Below are 19691 nucleotides of genomic sequence, written 5' to 3' on the forward strand. Positions count from 1 at the left end.
GTAAGGGGTCTGTCACATTTTAAATAGGACAAACATTATTTATACTTCATGCTGCAACACTTTTTCTTCTGAGGTAAGAAGCAGCAGGAAGGTGCAGCAGGACTCTTATTTGATCACACAGCATCTGCAAATGCGCAGGGGGGCCACAGCAGCTCATCTGACAGCAACAGGCAAAGGCTGTGGTAATTACGGTGCTTGCTGATGCTGAAGGCAAGCTGCAGAGCAGCCATGCTCACCTGGCCCATCAGGGTGGGGCTGGTGGGGACCTGCTAAAGGGCCACAGCTGGAGGGGGAGGTTATAAACAGGGGAGTGGGCAGTAGGGGAGCTACCAGCCCTCTGATGCAGAGGGGCATTGGCTGGGATCCTGCTCCAGAGCTGTTTTCCCCATGGTGAGTGCTGTTTTAGCTCCATCTATAGGGGGAATATGATGGCCGGGTGCAGCTGGTGGCAATGAGCAGAGATGTTTCATGGGCATGGAGAGCAGGGGGAAAGCCAGCAGTGGAGAGTGCTCTCCCCTGGCAGTGAGCTCTGCGCTTCGAGGACAGCTGTGTGGGACTGTGTGAGGTTATTGTTTCTGTGTCTGGCATCCCAGAGATGAGCTTGGGGTGAGGTTTGAGCATCCTGTGGTGCAGCAGCCCCAGAGGAGCCCAGGAATAGCAGGCATACATTTGCACTCTAGTATCAGCGCTGCTTTGGACATGGGACCGCCCTCAGTTGCTTAAACCATGGTCAGAAATGCTGCTTGCTGGAAAGGTTTCTTCAACTGTTAATTTGCTGATGGCTTTGTGAATTCTTTGATAAAACAGGAGCTGTGTCCCTCTGAAGATGTGATAAGCCTAGATAGTACCTGCTCTGATTTATGTTGGCACTATCTGGTTAGAAACCAGTTCTGATGGCAGATCAGAGGAGTGTTTTTGTGCAGCATTAGCGGTAAATGTCATGATGGGATCTTACTTTGAAATATTTGTAATGTCAAGCAAGTGGGGAAAATATGCAAGGAATGTAATTTATCATCTAGCTTCAAAATAATTATTTATGTTCCAAATCCAGTTGCAGTGCTTGTCTGCAATAAGTGTCTCATAAGAAACTGGATAATGCTCCTTGTGAATTTCTCATGGAACTGTTAGTGCTTTGGCAAACAAAAGCCCTGAGGTTAAGCTCTGTGTAATGCTCCCTTGGCCTCTGCTTCCAGACTTAAGAGGATGGTGCAGGAGAAGCCAATTGCAAGCATATGGTATTGTCTCTGCATCCCTCTGTTCCCAAGCGCTCAGCAGCACGGCTTTGGTTTTCAGCTGTTGATATTGTAACATCTTTATTTACCTTCTTGTTGCTGTTTCTTTTTCTCACATAAATCCACACTCAACAGATTTATTTTTTTTTTTTCAATAAGAAAAAGCATTGATAATGACTTCTTTATAAACCTGCAGATGCGATCTGTTGTCCCTAAGGCAGAAGTAGAGTGAAAAATACCATTTTTGTAGGATTCAGCTCTGTAGGAACTGTTTTTCCAGCCAAGACACATTAAAAGGCAGGTAGAGGCTGCAGCACTTGGGTTTCTGCTGGCTTCCAGAGCAGTCTAGTGAAAGGTCACATTCCAGTTGTTACTGCCACAAACCAGCAGGAGAGCACAGTGTTTTGAATTGATGCTGCCATCAAGGGTGAGGTCCTTTGCGCATCTCTCCTGCTGGTGGGAAAATCTCAAAGGGGATCATCTTGTCTCTGCTGTCAGAATAAGGTGCTGAATTTAAATCGGGTTGGAGGTAGTCCAAGGGTTATGTGCCTGGCTAACAGTGATTCGCTTTCAAAAGAATTAACCTCTTTATGCCAAAAATAAAACAGCAGGAAGAGCATTGGGCAACTATAGCAGGAAAATATTTGCAGTATCTGCTGAAGAAATTTTGTGGGTCTGACATTCTAACCCTGCAATAAAAAATTAAAATAAAATTTACTCAGTGGCTTTGTAAGGTGAAAATCAATCTGAAAACTTATGGTAGATGTCATGTAACATCATGATGAAGTTGAGATTACTTAGGCCCTGTAGGTATTCAGTACTTCTTATTTCAGAAAGAAACAGAAGTGAATTTCCAATTCCTGTTAAGTTTGTGAATAGTGTGGAGGAATCGCTCTGGCTTCAAAACAGGAGTTAAGAAGAATGCAGCAAACATTTTAGTGTGCGTTTTTATTGAAGAAGGATGGGTGTACATAGATACAAAAGGCTTTCTCTTGCTTCATAGTTGTTTCTCTTCAGAAAACATTCAGTGTGGTACTCAAAAATTAGATGATTGTAAACTAACAGCAAAACTGTGTGCTTATTGGTAGCTTCATTTGTTGAGAGGCTGAAATGTGATTTTATTTTTTCCCTCCATATTGCATCAGTATCTAATCAAGTAAATCGCTGCAGAAGATAAAGTACAGGCTTGTGAGCCTATCATTTGTTCAACAAAGGGAAACTAATGGCTTTTTCATGAAATGATTCTCATGTCTATGACATTATCTTGATGATTCTTTTTTGTCTATTCTGGCTATGAAAGCTAAAAGAAAACCAGGCCCTGCTTCAAAATTCAGATGCATGGTAGCTAATTGCAGTACACACAAACTTAATAAAGAGGTGTCATTAGTCGTAAAATATCTTTACTCTAGTGTTTTCTGGGTAGGAGATAGAGAGGCCAAGCTGCAGAGGACTATTGCCAACTGGATTGCTCGGGCTGATTTTGTTAATTACTGTAGTGTGTTTTTTCTTTGCATACCTACAAAGCAGAGATGATAAAATTTGTCCCATAATTGCCTTGAGCTTTTAGCAAATATTTATGGAATACATGTAGACTTCCAGATGAATAATTAAATTTCTACATCTTGTTAAATGCTTTGCAGAATTGTATCTCTTCCTGCTTCAAACAGCTTTCTCTTTCAATCTTGAAAAGACCTTACATAAGAATTGCTGAAGTTTAGGGCTAATGTTTTTATGCTAACAATACCACATTATCCTCCTGTTAAGCATTGTTCCATCTTCCTCATTTAAGCTTATCCTTGTGTTTTGTTCCATACCACCTCTTGACAATTTAAGATGAACTGCAGATATTAAAGAGTACTAAATTGCTCCCACTTGGATAAATGAGAGCTTTGCTATTGGTTCCTCTGGAGATAGGATCAGGACCTTGATAGATGCATGTAATGTCTTGTAAGACATGCTAATATGCTTTCTGCCTCAACAAATAAGACTCTAAGCACTTCTGAAGCTTGTCATCTGGTTCTCTGCAGCATGCATGCTACTACCCTATCAGCTGGCAATTGAAATTGTTCAGCACATAAAATGATCTTCACATTAATTTGCTGGAAACAAAGACAGCATCCCTGCAACAGGATGGACCAAATGACTCCCAGTCACAGGTACTAAATCACACCTGAGTACAGATGGAAATGCATTAAATCCACATAAATACCCAATGAATTCATAATGAGCTGGTGCTGTCACCATTACAGCAGACTGTAACACTGTAACACCAGGAAACAGCTTACAGATGTGGCCAGAGCCCTTGTTTTTTAGGTCCACAGGCACAGTAAATACTAATATGTCTTTGGCTGAAAATCTAGTTATGCTTTATTTAAATGGTCATTGAGGATGTGGAGAAAACTGAAGTGTAAGACTTTATGAAGCTCTTGATTCTCTGGAGTAGCATATGTAACTCTCAAGTATTCCTGATTACGTATTTAAATACTACCCTCCTCTCAGCTCAGGATTTCCCTTGACCAGTGACATTGTTTTCAAAGGAAAAAGTCTCGTACAATCTCAGGACTGTATTTACCTGCGTCTTGCCCCACCAGGAAGCGCACTTGGCATTAGCGCAGCCCTAAATACGTGCAGCCACGCGTGGTTGGTTGTGTGTGCCCAGGCACTAAGTTCTGGGCTGAAGTCACTTGAAGAAATCATCTCTTTGACAAAAGCAGCTAAGCAGTAGTCTGAAAACACTTGGTGGATTGTGGCAGTGCCTGAACTAGCTTGAGATCGTGTGAGATGTAAAATGTATGCCACCAGTACCACAGCATCCTCACCTTCAGGTTCAGCAACAGCTAACTTGGCTACTGACTTTGAAAGAACAAATAAATGGAGCATTAATTTATCTGTTAGGTGTGGAGATGGCTTACAGCCCCATCAGTGCCCTACTAGCATTTCTCCAAGATACTTCCAAGATACTTTAAAGTAATTGCAATGAAGAAAAGCATGTTTGTTCTTTGTCTCACCCTTTCCCTACATTTTACCATAAGACAACTAAAATGATGCAGTTCCTGTGAGTGCAAGCTCTGAGTTACTCTTTTAGCTTCACTGAGTAAGCGAAGGAGGATGAGAAAGTGCAACCTGTAGCAGCATATCCTGCCTGTCATAAATTTACCAACCCCATCAGCAGAAAGCATGGTCATGTTTGTCTTTTCCGGCTTGAGTCCACCAAATCACTTCAAAGCAGCTTAGACTTGATTGTTCTAACCTTTCAAAGGCCAGCCATCATGAGTCAAATACCTTGGCCCTGTTTCCAGCCAGGTTCCAAGTTCAGTGGTATGAAGACCAGAACGAAGAGAAAAAGCAAATAAATGCCTCTGTCCACTGAGCAGTGACCCTCTAAATTACAGCAGATATCCTGAGCATCTGTGTAGGCAGTGCTGTGGCCTTCTACTACAGTGTGCTAGGAACATGCATTAGCTCTGGAGGATTGATCTTGCAACCAAACCATCAGTGCAAGGACATTTCAATGAGAAAATGAATAATTCTTTACTCTGATTATGATGATTAATTCTGTTACGTCAGCAGCCTTTGGCACAAACAGTGACAGCAGCAGATTTCACATGGGGGGAAAAAACCTAATTCAAGAGCCAAGAACCTTAAAGGGGAATTTTGTGTAGTTAAGTAATAATATTAACAAATGACACACAAGCAGCTGTAATTTAAGTAGGTCCAGAATAGCACATTCTTTCCTCAATCCTATATAAGACTTTATAATGACATATAATTGTTTTGTGCTCGATATATTAACCAAGATAAAAACTGATTGTTTCTGGAACTGATCACTGACAGATGGACTCAACTGTAGAAGTTTTTGGACCACGTGAAGCTCAGCACAAATTCTATCACAGGTGCCAATTTCACATATCAGTAATCACTGCTGGACTGGCAGGCATCCTACTTCCCTCACTTCAAGTTTGGTTATGCAAAAGACTAATCAAGACATCTGTCAGGTACAGAATTTAAGACGGATAGGTCTTCACTAGCATTTAAAGCTAGTTGTCCTTAGAGTTTTGTTTTTTGAAAAGGATTTGACTTTCAGATATTTTTAACTGAGTTCTTTTCTGATTTGAAAGGCAAGCACTTAAAATGCACTCATAAGGTCATCTTACTCTCCAGTGCAGTTTGTTTCCTGCAGTTGTCATAACCAAGTTGCCCAGTTTGTCAATTTGTTTTTGTCTTGAATACATTCCAGCTCATGTCTTTTATGCATTTGGTATGAGAGGCATTTAGGAGACAACTATCAAGGCCAGATTCCTTGCTCCTGTTTTGTTAGTGAATACTTGTTTGGCAGCCCTAGCATCATTAAAAATTATCCTCAAATGGGATATGCTCTGCCAACATATGACCCTAATCAGCTTGAGCAACAATAGAAAAAGCACTACAAAAGTACATAATTCTACAATCAGTTCAGGTATTTGATGGTTTACAAGATATAGCTCTCTTGTAATTAAACGTGGCATTTAGAAAACTGGAGTAATACTTTAGGTGACTGTCCTTACATCTTGGGCTGTCTGCTGTTAGTCACTATCTTTCCAATGTTCCTCTACAGAAGGAAACTGAATGCTATTACCTATATTTGTAGATTGGTAATGAGTATGTTGTTTCAAATCAAGAATCACTTCCTACACTTCTGCAAGCATCACCACCTCCACTCAGGTGTGCTGATGACTTGCCTTTTACCAGTGCATTTGCGCAGAACAGTGTCTGAACCCAGCATACCTGTATTTTCATTACCTTATCAATTCATACACAGGGTTTTTTTCCTAACATTTCTTAATATTTTTATATTATATGCAAAGAGAAGAGTTGTATGCTTGGCATGGAATAAACCTGCCTTCTTTTGATCTAATGAGAAATTGATAGATTTTAGTGGGAGAGAATATACACCAACATTTGTGTTGAAATAATAATTCTGGCTATCTGGGTGTGCATTTTTAATAATTACATATAGCCCCAATTATTAATATCTTGTACTAAAAATTGCCAGAAGGATAACGTTCAAGTACAGAGGGAACTCCATTGATCTGCCTTACCTACGTAGAATAGGAAGTTATTTTAATGCCAATTTACACTGTGTGCATGCTGCTTTCCAACAATTCAGAAGTCATCAATAGTTATCTCAATTCATTTGAGAATGCAGTTGACTTTTATTGTGCAGAAAAAATAGTCTACAACCCACCAATACATTAATCTTATGAAATCAGTTAACAATTATTGTAAAAATAACTTAATTTCTGATGAGCAAATGGAAACAAGTTGTACAGCCCTCCCACATTCCTATGTTGATAGAGGTAAACAGCATTAAACTGTTCCACTCAGTAGCTGAAGGACAATACCACTTCAGCTGGTTAGGGGAATAAAAATATTCCCATTTTCTCTCCCAAGTCGCAAACCCAAGAACGGTTTATACCAACAAATGTCACTTGGAGTTACTACAGATGTCCCACACTCTTCATTCTCAAACTGTGATATGTAAGTACCTGATAAAACTATCCTACTGGCATGTATACAACTCATAAGTGAAACACCTGCTTGGCTCCTTCCCTATCTTTTTAGCCCACTAGCATGCTGAGATTAATCTTCAGGTTCCTCATAATGTGCATACCCACTAGCATAAGTCCTTCCTAAGCTCAAGTTGCTGAATACATCCACGGTCTCTGTATCAGAATCCTTCCCTCCCTCATCATTGTCATCTTCATCATCCTCTTCTGCTTCGTATTCATCATATTCATCCTCACGATCGCCTGCATCTCCAGCCTTGCTGGAGGAGAGGTTCTTCCAGTACGCATCATAACCAGAAGCTCCATCTGCATCTTCACCTCCAGTCTGGCGGCCGAACTTCAAAGAGCGTGCTGCAGGCAGAGAAAAACCATCATGCTCTCACTCCTCAATACCAATTTGAGCAGTGTCTTGACACTTCTTTTCCATCCTGGTTTACTACTCAGCTAAGAGCACACAATGCCTGTCAACCTTTGTCTAAATCTGACATTTTCAGATTAAATCCATCCTCCAACAGAACCTTTCCACTACATGCAGTCTCTCTCCATGCAGTCATGTTTGTATAATCAATAACTGCTTCCAGAGTACAATTTAGATTTTAGGACATACCTCCAGTACTCCAGCCAAGAAAACCTGTAATTGGATGTGCTCCACGAACACAGTACTTATTCTGATTTATTAAAGAGTAGTTAAGAAATAGATTCTACACGTGTCATCAAATGACACTTCTAAATTCATTAGCCTGTTGTTTATAAATGAAATAAAGGCTTAACTGGGGATCTAAAATCTCAAGCTAAACAGAAACTTTTACTATGTTAGAATCAACTAACAATTAAGAATGACTGCTCAATTCTAGAGACAATTTTTTTCTCATAACAAACACAACAAAACTTTGTAAAACAGCTGAAAGTAACCAGAATTTTCTCAGTGTTTCCATGCAGAAAAGTAGTCACCAGTGATACCTATACAGCTTGTTAGCTAGAGAAGCAGGCTTACTTGACATGCTCAGGTCCTTTGTCTGCTGAGTTTCGTGGCCGCATTTAGGGCAAGGAGGCTCTTTTCCCTTTTCCTGCTTAAAAACCTTACTTCGCACATGATCGTCACAAAAACAAGCCTGTGGGGTGAAAAGAGAATGAAAAGGCTAAATGTTCTAATCATAAAATCTTCAGCAAGAAGTAGGCAAAAATGTGTCTAACAGCAACAAAATTTTCTGGTTGAGATTAAACTTTAATGAGCTCTTATCTGCAGTGGAACTGGAATCTGCACACTACTTAGGAGCTGAACTGCCGTGTTAAACGTTGTTTCATGGTTACCTGGGGTAGAGACTGCAAAAAGGTGCTGATAAACAGGTAGAAATAGTAACATATTCAAGGACTGGATTACACTGCTGCCCACAAGGAGCCTGGCACTTCCTGGTTTACCTTGGCAAGCTTAAATAAAATACAATCAGATACGCACACCAGAACATAAATATGCAGCGACCCGAAGGCAAGAATTAAATCGAAACTTCATGTGTTGAGCACCAGGGTGCCAGTGAAGATGTATGGAGAAAGAAATAATTTGAATACAAAATTGATGCCATGGCGACTCTGGAGGAAAAAGAAAAAAATGGAGGGCAAGAAAAATAAGAGCAGGCAATGAACCAGTACCTGGAGAAATCTGGGCAATGCTGATGGTGAAGCAGGTGGTACTTTTTATACAACATTACTCCTGACTGTGTAAAAACAAAAACCTGTTTTTAACAAATTAGCCTGTGCATGTGTAAAACTGGAGATAATTCTTTTTGGATTCATGCTGCAGTGTTTTCTGGTCAGATCATCACTTGACTGTTTGCAAAAACTTTTAAAATTCTCTTAGCTTTATGATAGACCAAAACATATTCCAAGCCTTGGATTCTGTTTAAGACCATAGATTTGTCTTCTTGAAAAGGTCCAAAAATGGTACAGCCCCAGTTTAAACACAGAGCCTAAGTCAAGATCACCTTACCTGGTATGAGGATGCACAACAACAGTTTGTGGTAACAAGCAAACAAATAAAAGACTTGCATAAGTCTATGCCCAAGCTTCAGAAACTAATACAAAAACTGAGTGTTTTTGAATAATCCAGAGGAAATCATGACAAGATTTGGTACTGGCCTTGGAAGTTAAGGAGAACAAGTCTACAATCATAGCTACTTGCAACTGTCTTTACTCTTTACCTTACAACGCAGGCATGAATGCTGCCCAAGCCTGTTACAGGAAACACCTGCAGAAAAAAATCAACATGTAAAACTCATTACTTGGAAACTGCAGATCTGTAATTTTTGTTAACGTTCTGTAGAAAAAATATGTAACAATGCAACAATTTGGGGCATTTGTTTTTAATTCCCTGAAAAAGTACACTTTGGAAACATGAATCATTTATTTTACCATCCAATACCTCCTTGACTTTATTTTACTAGATCTTTCAAATCTAAGCCTCCGTGCAATAAAGCAATTTGATACAGAGTACAAGTTGAAGAAGGAGAAAGTGTAATCGCTCTTGAGTTTTCACATTTTTAAAAACAGAAGTTCCAGATTCAGTTTGATGTTAAGAGATTTTCTTGCTTTTTCTTGTACCACAGTGTCACAAGGAGGAGCACTAGCATGTTACAGTCATCTAAAAAAATGCTCCAGCAGCCTTTATCTCATTTAAATGAAACTTGAGGGCACTTAAAGCTTGCAAATTTCAAACCTAGTAATGTTATTTTGTTCTGTATTTTCAGTCACATCCTCAGGAAATGTACTTTATTGCATACAACTTTATATTAAAAAAAAATATGCACCTGTGTTAACAAATGACAGCTGGTACATGAATTGTAAAGAGTGGAATCAGCATTTGCAAAATCTAACTTGTCTTGAAGCTTCAAACTGGTTTCTTCATTCCACTAGAGGGAGTATAGTAAAGGCAACTACACAGGAATTGCTAGCAGCATGAGGCTGGGGAAGAGTTCTTCCTTAACAAGCACCAATACATATATTGTTGTGAGTCTCTGCGCACATACTCAATCTCTCCACCTCACCTTACACCTATGATCACAAAGCTTTTGAATCTGAAGTAAAAGAACTGAGTTTTCCACATGAGCAGGATAGCTGTGGGAGTCAGGACTCTGTCATGCATTGAAAGATAGAATTGCAAATGCTAATGCATATATATTTAAAAATTTCTAGAGCATCTCTACATTAAAAAAAAATGTGTTGTAAAGTAACAGATTTTTTTCATAGCCAGAATGGGTTTTAGACTACAATTGTATGACCACATTTAAAGTTCACATGATTTATGAAAGGTCATGTCTTATATTTCTGCCTCTATCAAGACTGCACGGTGCCACAAGATGCAGAACACAGTGAAAACCCTCAAAAAGGACTTTCTCCATTCAGGGTGTGACATCACCTCTGTGAATTAAAAGCTTCTAACAATCAGTGAAAAAATATTCTTGTGGAACAGCTGTTGTTGCTTCAATATTGCTATGCAGGAAGACATTCTAGCAGAATATATCAAGGAAGTCAGTCATGAAAATAGTTGGCAGACAAAAAAGGATGAGAGAGAAAAAGGAGATAAGAAATTTCTAAAGACAGACTGTAAAACTGAAATTCCCAAATATTCTGAGTTGGGAGAATCAATTAGGCCAAGAGACAAGAAGTCTTAAACTACCTGTTTTTTACTCTGTAGAAGTGTTCATGTGTCAACATTTGATGAATCTGCTGACATACATGTCCACAGTCCACTCGTCAGAGAAGAAACTAGCAATGAGTTCAGGCTTTGGATAAACATGATTTTGTCCCTTCTATGCTCACTCTGTCCCAGTAAACCTGGTGATCACCGCCTCCTGAGTCATGGCTTTCCTTGGGACTTGCTGCTTTTGCAAAATCTACAGGTGCCAACTTTTCACCAATATACAGACCATCCTTTGTACATCCAGAGCAATCTGGGATGTTTTAGCCAGCCTAGATACAGATGGCAGGACATTAGGACAGCTGCTTTTTTTTTTTTTTTTTGAGAAACAGGTATCTAGAAAGTAGCTCATCATACAGTGAGAATTGTGGAAAAGAGCTCCTTCTTGCCTGCAGAGCTTTCAGGACTAAAAAATCAGCATTAGCTGGTCCAGGTGCTCAGATGTAGTCCTGGCCACTGTTAAGAGGGTAACTTTAGACTGCCACCTATGATCTAATAGTGAGAAAGGTCACAGAACAATAGCCTAGTGTAGATATCATGAGCAAGCACTTAAGAAATGAAAGCTGTTTCCTCCAGAGCAAAAAGCAGGCTATTTAGAAAAGGCTCTGGAGAGTATTCTGGAACACAGAGGAAGTGATTTGAGAGTCTGTTTAGCTTGGGAGAAAGGGACTGCAAACTACTAACTTACATTTAAATGTCTCTGCTTCCAAAACTTGGCAGCTGGCTTGATGTTCAAACTGATCATCTTCACAGAGGAAATTGTGGCAAAAAGAACAGGCAAACATTCTGCCTCCTAAAAGATTTATCAAGGCAAATTAATCAGCAACAGGCATAGGCTCCAAGTTCTGCTCCACAAACAATTTAGGCAATTCTATGTAGTTTTGACTGAAGCCTAGTTCTCCCCTCCATCACGGGCTTCAACAAAAACTTCTAAATTAGACACTAGCATCCATTATTACACTGAAAAATACTATGTTTCCTACAAGACAAGATAACATAAATACAAAACAAGTATTACTCCTAGACTTTTTTATTCAACTATGACATTTGAGTATTCTTAAATGGTATCAGACATTCTCTCATCCACAGTCTCCTTCCCTCCCATTCCCTCACCTCCGATGCCCACTAAAATACACATTTTAAAGGATTCCACAAATGGAGGTTAGTATGGTTTGCCAAGCAACTGGGAATCCAAATACCTGAACTAGTGCAGATGAAAGGATTGAGAATGGCAGCAAATTGCATGTTGACAACCAGATGCAGTGCTTAATTACGTGAAGCATTCAGCTGATAGGACAGTTAATTACATAAGTGTCCCTGATTTAAGCACTGTGTGTTCTCAGGCACATTATTTATATTCCCCACTGCATGAGGTCTGTTTTTCTACTGGGGAGAATGCTTTGCTTTGATCAAATGTACTCAGCAGTGAAGATTAAAAATGCTATGTTAGGGGTACAGTAACTTAAGCAATGTGAGGGAAAAGTATAGGTTAGTTTAAGTGTAAGCTACCTACCATGATCCCAGACAGTTCTTTCACACTCGATACATTCTGCATCTGCAAGAGGGCAGATGCACGCATGTGTGCTGAGACACTTCCTCCCGTGACACACCCAAGCCTCACAGAAATCACAGATTGCGCCCTGCAATTACAGAAAGATAATTGGGGCTTTTACGATATCTAGAGAAACTCTTATTCTATAGCACTGAATGCATTCAAGTATCTGTTCTCTCAGTGGGTTCATTTCAGGTGAGCAAGAGAGTATGAAACAATCAGTATTCCAATCAAGCCACTCCAGGGTTCATCTTCTTTTGTTTGATGCTCATTTGTGCACAACTAAATATAACAAGAAAAAAACGCTTTTCCCCCTTTTGTTTTTGCTTTTTAAATTTCCTAACTTAAATCTTACACGTGAAGATTGTCTTCTAGCTGAACCCTGAGATTCATAAATTATAGCAATATTCTGGCAAAAATACAATTTCAAAAATAAAGCCCTATATTCTGATAGCTGAAATCACTTGTTCAGATTTTAAACCATGCTATATTAGAACACAAACTCCACAAAGTTCAAATTACTCATCAGAAATAAAATCATATTTTTTCACTTTAATTAAAGTGAGATCTACAGCTAAATACTAGTTTTGTATAGTTGAAGAAACCTCATATGTAATGAACTACCATGTACATGCACACACACAAAACTAACAAAACTAATTCAAACTAATTGATGAGGTTGAGTTTCCAGCATAATTGAAAAATCAGCTTGTAATGGTAAGATAAGAGAAAAATCTTCACTTGGTACATGTTATCATTGCATAAATTTGTTATATCTTATTTTAGAAAGATTTGAATAAAGAACCCCATACTGCAAAAAAAAAAAAAAAAAAAAGGCTGTCGTTTTGTATACGTACCACCATTGCTAGTCCAGTACTGTACACACCAGCATGTTTTATGACACAGTCTGAAGACTTCATCATGCATTTGGTTTTTCCTGTTTAAAAAAAGTGGTAAACAACCAGGAGAAGAGTACATAAAAAAAAAAAAATCAAGAAATTAGAAAAAATATTCACATAAGAGCAGCAATTAAATCAAACACCAGTACTTAATTCTATATCTTGGTAAAAATAACACAAACGTTTGTGAACTGTAACCTAACCTTGTATCACCTTTAGATCAAATTAATTATGTTTTGTTTTCAGCCAAAATCTCTTGCCCCAGTGCTGAGATGAAGCAATCAGTTGTCTTGCTGTATATTTTGAGCTATGCTGAATATATTGGCAAGAATTTTAAATGTCAAAACAAAAAAAAAAATAAAGGTGCAAGTCAAGCAACAATATCTCAAAAAGTTGCATTTAAAATTGCTGCCAGCTTTATCCCTCCATAAAAGTGATGTGGCCATAGCTGATGCCCTCTGGAAAGAAAAAAGAAAAAAAAAAAGTAAATGCTTTAATTACGTGAGTATTTAGATACTTTTTTTTTTGCGTGTGTGTGTATGATTTTTTTTGAAGCATATGAGATGAATTCCTAGGCAAAATAATTCTCTTTACATGCAGGGATTGGATGGGACTAAAAGCCACAGTCTGCACTTCAAAATCATTCTGATACACACAACCAACTAGGGTGACAACTTTTCCTTAATCCTTGCTTCTGATGTAAGTAGCTCTACCACAAAGATCCATACTCTGTATGTAGTTATGCAAGCAAAAAAAAAAAAAAAATGTAATTAGCTCAGGTTATTGCACTGGGATTTTTATCACAGGTTTAAGCTGAGCTGCTGCAGACCCCTTTGGTGTCTCTGTTATTTCCTCCTTAGAGGAATCAACAAAAGGATGTTCCCTGCAAACCTACTGAAGAGCTAACAAAACCAAATTCTACTCTGCAAATGCAATTAAATCCCAGTATGCAGCATCAGCAGCAGAGTTTTGATTTAATCGTGTCTCAGATGCCAAATGGCACTGAGGAATGTCCAGATCAGATCACCAGTGGTCAACATGAGGTGGTGGGGATGTTGCTGGGACTGGGCCAGTGCAATATAGCTACCATGCTCCCATCCCTCAGGGACTTCTCTAGGAAAGATAATGTTTGTTTATGGGGCCTGTCAACAACACTTGATTAAGCACCAAACAGTTCTAATGGTCTTTGTCCTGGCAAACCCTAGAGGACTCAGCATTGTTTTGTGGTTATTAAAAATGCTTTTGTTTCAGAAACATCCTGCAGATTAAGATAAATTCAACATATGGGAGTCAACTTCAGATGTATAATAGACTGTAAAATACACAATGTGTTTTTAGTACTTCACTACGTGATGACAGAAAGAAGACTTATGAAGGGTGGTGCGCTGCCATTGCACACAGTCAGCCTGGCTTCCAGACACGCTCAGTATCTGCAGGTTCCAACAAAGGCACTGGAAGCTGCAAATGTCAGCAGCTCTGAGCTGAGCATCAGACTACAAAACAGCCAAATTGCTTAATGACAAATTGAAAATCTCTGAGGATGTGTTGAAACGGTAAAACAACAAAAATCACTTCAAAGTCTAAAATGATTATTAACCTCCCCTGCAAGCAAACAGTTGTTTACGTAAATGGGCAGTTTAGCATGATTCAGAACCCAGTTCTATCACAAGGAGACTTTCTCTTTCTTCTAACACATAGAGTTAACACAAACAGCTTATGTTACAAAACCACGTAAGGAGAATAATGCACTGTTGCTTTAATTGATATCAATGATATTATCCCCAAAATGCCGTATGTATTAGTGCCTTTTTGGCAGTCAGCTCTTTTTAATCTTTGTTGTCACTAGGAAACAATACTGTATATAGTAGATCTAGGGAAAAAAAGTCAGATGTTCTCAGTCCCAAAAGGCAGTGAGACAAGTTCTTCTAAATATCAAATACTGAAGACAAGCCCATGGCCCAGACTTGCAAACCCTGGAGGGTCAGAGGTATATGCATTAGTTTGCATGATGAAGCAAGAACCTCTTCTCAAGGAGGATATTCACAACAGGTTTAAAAGAACCTGCTCCAAAAATTGCAAACGTGTTTTAAGAGAAAGGTACTATAACTGCTAAGAGTTTAAAAACACAAAAGGGACTGTGAAATAGTATGTTTACCTTCATTATTTCCACTTACCACACTGTGCACAAATGGGTAATTTTTGAACAGAGTTACAGAAGTAGCAAAAAGCTCTATTCTTCTGTCGTCTAGGCACATGGAAAAAAAAAAAAAAAGGAGCATTAAACAAGACTTGCAAAATGTTTGAAACCAGTTAATGCTAAACTGATGGTTTTAGAAGGGGAAAATATTTACCTTTGGCACTTATCACATTCCTAAAAAAAAAAAAAAAAAAAAAAAAAAGAAATAATTATTAGTATTTTTATTCTGTATGAGCATAAAATGTACAGACCCCTCAGGAACTCTGAATTAAATTCTGATTAGAAACCAAACTTTTTATTCAAGTATTATACCTCTGATGCAAATGTAATTTTAAATGTAGAGGAAGAATGGTATTCCAGAGGTATTAAATACAGTTAATGTACTATCACTGGTTTTATGTAATATAAAATCCAGTATTGTAATATAAAATTTTAAGTTATTTTACCATTGAAGCATTACAAGGATGTTTGGCTAAATCTATGTTGGCTTTTGAAGCCCTTATCTGCTTTTCACGTTCACGACGGTTCTCAGCTTTCTTACGCGCTCCAGTCTTCTTTTTAGGCATTTTTCACCGTCTGTGGGATAGAAAAAGGTATGTAGTGAACACACACAACATGTACAATATACAATACATGTTAATGCACGGATACGGATGACACATCCAGCACAAAATCTGAATCTTGGAGTTACCATCTGTTAACTATGTTTCATCTCCATTCACTTCCTTTTCAGAGTTTCTTTTCAAATGTAGAATAAGGGTCCAGTCCCTTGGAAGAGTCATGTGTTGAACCATGAAGAACCTTGTGATCTGAAAAGAACTTTTGCTGTCCTACCCTTTGTGCTTAACTGTCTTTGAAGTGCTTTGCCTTTGAAATAATGTTATGCTTTGTATAACTGTTTGCAATGGGCCTCTGTTTTAAGATCACCTTGTTGCCTGTTTAATAAGGACAATATTCAGCTCATTCTTGCTTCTCTCTTCTCATACTCACTAACTACTAAAATCAGTTAAAAAGCATTCTTCAGGTGAGTGAGTCACAGTGTACTGCAAACATGCAAATTTCAAGCTTTGTGAAAGCTTAGGAAGCAAAATGTCACTATTCTAGACTTAAGAGCTATGACAAAGGGATGTTTGAACTGCAAATTTATCATTCTAGCACATTAGTAATAATGAGATGAGCATGCACTGCTCTAAAGATGCCACTGATTCCCAAGAAGGGTTTATGCTAATTTAATTGCATCTGGTCGGATGTGTCTGTTTTAACTTTCCAGGAGGGAGCCAAGGCAATGCAGTGGTGAGACTGTTGGTAAGTTGATCAGACCGCGGTGCTCGTCATCTCCACAGTGAACTCTGTGGACTTGCAGTGATAGAAAGAGAGGCAACTCCAACTTGTCATCTCAAAACCTTCATTTCCACTTATGGAATTTTAAGAAAATCACTATAGATTTTGGGCTTGGCAGCAATCGGCCCACATGATGGGACAGCTCTGCCAAAGCAAAGTTCTGCTGATTCCAGTAGGTCTCCAGGTGGCTACAGGGGCCACTGGTGTGAGAGGGAACCAGAGGTACCTGCTCTCCCCAGCCTCATCCCTACCTCCCAGCTGACATGTAGGAATGTGTGCTGGCATCTGCAAGGACAGCTGCAGCATCAACAGGCAGTGAACTGTAGCAGCTTAAACTTAGAAGAAAAATTGGTATCTTTTCAAAAGGTCTTATGAAATAAACCCAACAATCCTAACTTTCTGGAACAAAGAAATATATAGTCCTGACCAAATATTAAGATTTGTTTTTGATAGCACACATAAATCAGTTTGCTCAGCTGTAGCATTCCGCACCCCGTTTATGTTCTATTAGTGTCATATTATGTAGTCAAAATGGTATTGCTAAGCTGCCTGCTGGCAACTGTCATTATTCTGGAGCATGACATTTCTGACACTGGGAGTCCAATATGAGCTTGCACGCTAATTTTCAAGCTGCTTGAATGCTGATTTAACAATAGAATCGAATTGTTAGTATTTATACCTTGACTTCTTCACATTACCTCATAATCGAAAGCACTGAGAAGACAAACCACCTTCATAAGAAACAGTCTCTCAATGACTACTGAGGACACAGATTATGAGAAATGTCAAAGACAGGAGTTCTTTAGAAAGCTGTGCTATCAACAACAAAAATGCAATGTCAGGTTCTTTTAACAAAGCTATTAAATTAATCCAGGCTCTCGAACACCAAACAATAAACACCACCACCCCACAGATCAATATTCTATCACTCTTTCCCTCTGAGCTTCCATGTAAGATGTTTGTCTTTGCCCTAAATTATGGATTTTTAGGGAACTGGCCATCTTTTAATTTTCTGACTACAGCACAATAGTGTTATGATGTCAAAAATTACGAAAGTAAAAAATGTTGTTTACCTGCAATTCTTTTCCAATCAGGGTACTGTACCTATCAAAAGTGTTGATTAGTATTTAAAGTTCCTACGCAGGATGTTGTGCCTACGGTTTTGACAATCCTGTAATCTGAGGCTGGTGGATGACCCTGGCGGATTCAGGCACCACAGCACTGTTACCTGATGTTTGGACTGGAAATGCGAAATGCACAGCACTATCTGCCACGCTGCGTGTGCGTGTACCCTGCTTCTTTCCATCTAGAGATGCCAGAGAAACCACCCGGGACACAGCAGGTCCACGCCTGGATGCCTCCTCAGCCCAAGGAGGCACGAACCTGCCGACCTACAGAGCTCCTGACCCGCAACCAGGTCCTGAACCACCGCTCCGTCTCTCAGGGCCCCGCCCGCAGGCCCCGGCCGGGCAGGGCGCCCCAGCAGCACGCCTCAGCCCGGGGCGAGCCGCCCGGAGCCGCCCCGCACACCCCGCGCCCGGCCCCCGCCCGCCGCCCGCTGCCCACCTGCGCCTGGGCGCCGCCCGGCAGCCGCTGCCCGCCGCTCCCCCGGCTCCCGGCGGCGGCCCCCGGCAGCGGGAGGAAGCCGGCAGCGCTCCTCGGCCCGGCCCGGCCCCGCGCCGAGGCACGAAGGTTCCGCTCCAGCCGCCGTTAGGGCCGTTACGGCCGTTAGGGCGGTTGGTGGGGGCCGTTGGGGCCCAGCCCGCCTCAGGGCCGCGTAACGCAGCTTCTCCGGGCTTGCGCCTCCTCGGACACACGCACATGCACACAAAGAGCTGCTGCCTCCACATGGGTGTCCGTGTCCTGAAGAGAAATGAGGAAAAAAAAAAAACGTCTTAAAAGAGGGTTGCTTTTTTTGCCGGCCCTATGTAACGTAACGTTTCTCCTCCCTGGGAACGTTCCCTCGGCATTCCGGCGGCTTTCTCCTCGCTGGGGATGTGCCCGGGGTGTGCCTGCGGCTCTGTCCTCGCTGAAAGGTCCTCGCAAAGTGTTTGTGCGGGTGGCATTGCTCGGTGTCACCCCATCACTAATGCCCGTGCGCTTCATGGCAATTGTCCTTACACTTTCACTGAAGAAAAACCAACTGTTAGGACACGCTAATTGCAACCATTACTTGTGATTGTAGCCCCTTAAGGTTGGCACCTGGAAAGTTCTCTCCGAAAACCTTCATTAGTAACTCTGTATTTTTTCAAAATAAAGCCTTGCCTAATCTAACAGCAGGCATACAACGCAGCAAGCAGGGATGTGATCAATCCCATTACCACCAAAGCCCTTGCCGCAGACCAGCCTGCCTTTGGGGTCTGGATCCGGGTCTGTTCCTCAGCGTTTTCCACTCCTGTCCTCACTGAGCTGCCAGGAGGCCTGTGACCTTGTGGTGCCTGCTTGATTTCTGCCACCATGGCCAGCTCTGGAGCTTGCTTTGCCTGGAGCACCTGGAAGATGTCTGCCCAAGGTGAGAAGGGTACGAAGTTTGGGGTGAGGATGGCTCTGTGGGCTTGCTGCAGCCCTTTATTTTTATGTACCACGAGGCTTTGCTTAACTCCTCATCATAATCAGCATACAACACAGTAGAAACAGAAAGGACCAAGGATGTCTTTGATTCCTTTTAATATTGTAAGTTCTTCCTACATGCATATTTATTGTTCTTGTGCATTTTGCATAGAAACCCCATGTGGAAATCATTACACGATGTATCTGATAGTTATTTAAATGAAGACGAGTGGAAGGATCAGAGAGCAGTTACACTGCAATATAATTCATTTATAGTCTTCTGCCCAGGATGAGAAGGGTATGGTACATATTTCATACGCATTAGTCTTAGGGCACTGCTGTATTTCTAGCATTCTTTGATCATCCATTCAGGTGGGTTAGTTGAATTGCTCCACACTGGGCTTGGTCATGCATTTCTTACTGGACGTTGGCTGCTAGTGAGGTATGTGATCCTAAAGAGAGAGACGGGTATTTGGTGGGCACCACTGCCATCCCATCAAGATTCTTGTAACTTTGGGGAGCTCAGGGTTGTATCACATAACAATTTACGTGCTTGTCACACTTTTCCAATAACACCAGGTTATTGGGATGCACAGAAAACTGTGTTATTGTTTAAGATAAAAATTCATGATGATCACTTAACTGGACATTTCTCATTATAAGAAAGTATGTGGAGAAATATT

At 40.4% G+C, this 19691-nt stretch overlaps 1 protein-coding gene across 2 annotated transcripts; it reads right to left on the reverse strand.

Annotated features, from left to right (window-relative positions):
* Window positions 1-6391: 6391 nt before the first annotated feature.
* ZNF330 (zinc finger protein 330) lies at window positions 6392-18136 on the reverse strand. 2 transcript variants are annotated; one of them, XM_082760240.1, is made up of 10 exons: window positions 18025-18136; window positions 15564-15693; window positions 15272-15291; window positions 15095-15165; window positions 12879-12958; window positions 11983-12109; window positions 11158-11262; window positions 8974-9020; window positions 7773-7890; window positions 6392-7129 (listed from the first exon to the last, which is right to left on the reverse strand). In XM_082760240.1, the coding sequence occupies exons 2-10, from the start codon at window positions 15681-15683 to the stop codon at window positions 6852-6854; spliced, it is 966 nt and encodes a 321-aa protein (XP_082616366.1). In that variant the 5' UTR covers window positions 15684-15693; window positions 18025-18136; the 3' UTR covers window positions 6392-6851. The 2 variants fall into 2 exon arrangements, with proteins under 2 accessions (XP_082616366.1, XP_082616367.1); XM_082760241.1 differs by lacking the exon at window positions 18025-18136 and adding an exon at window positions 17532-17827.
* Window positions 18137-19691: the final 1555 nt, after the last annotated feature.

The sequence above is a fragment of the Aythya marila genome, assembly GCF_965140915.1.
Source record: "Aythya marila genome assembly, chromosome: 4".
NCBI lineage: Eukaryota > Metazoa > Chordata > Aves > Anseriformes > Anatidae > Aythya > Aythya marila.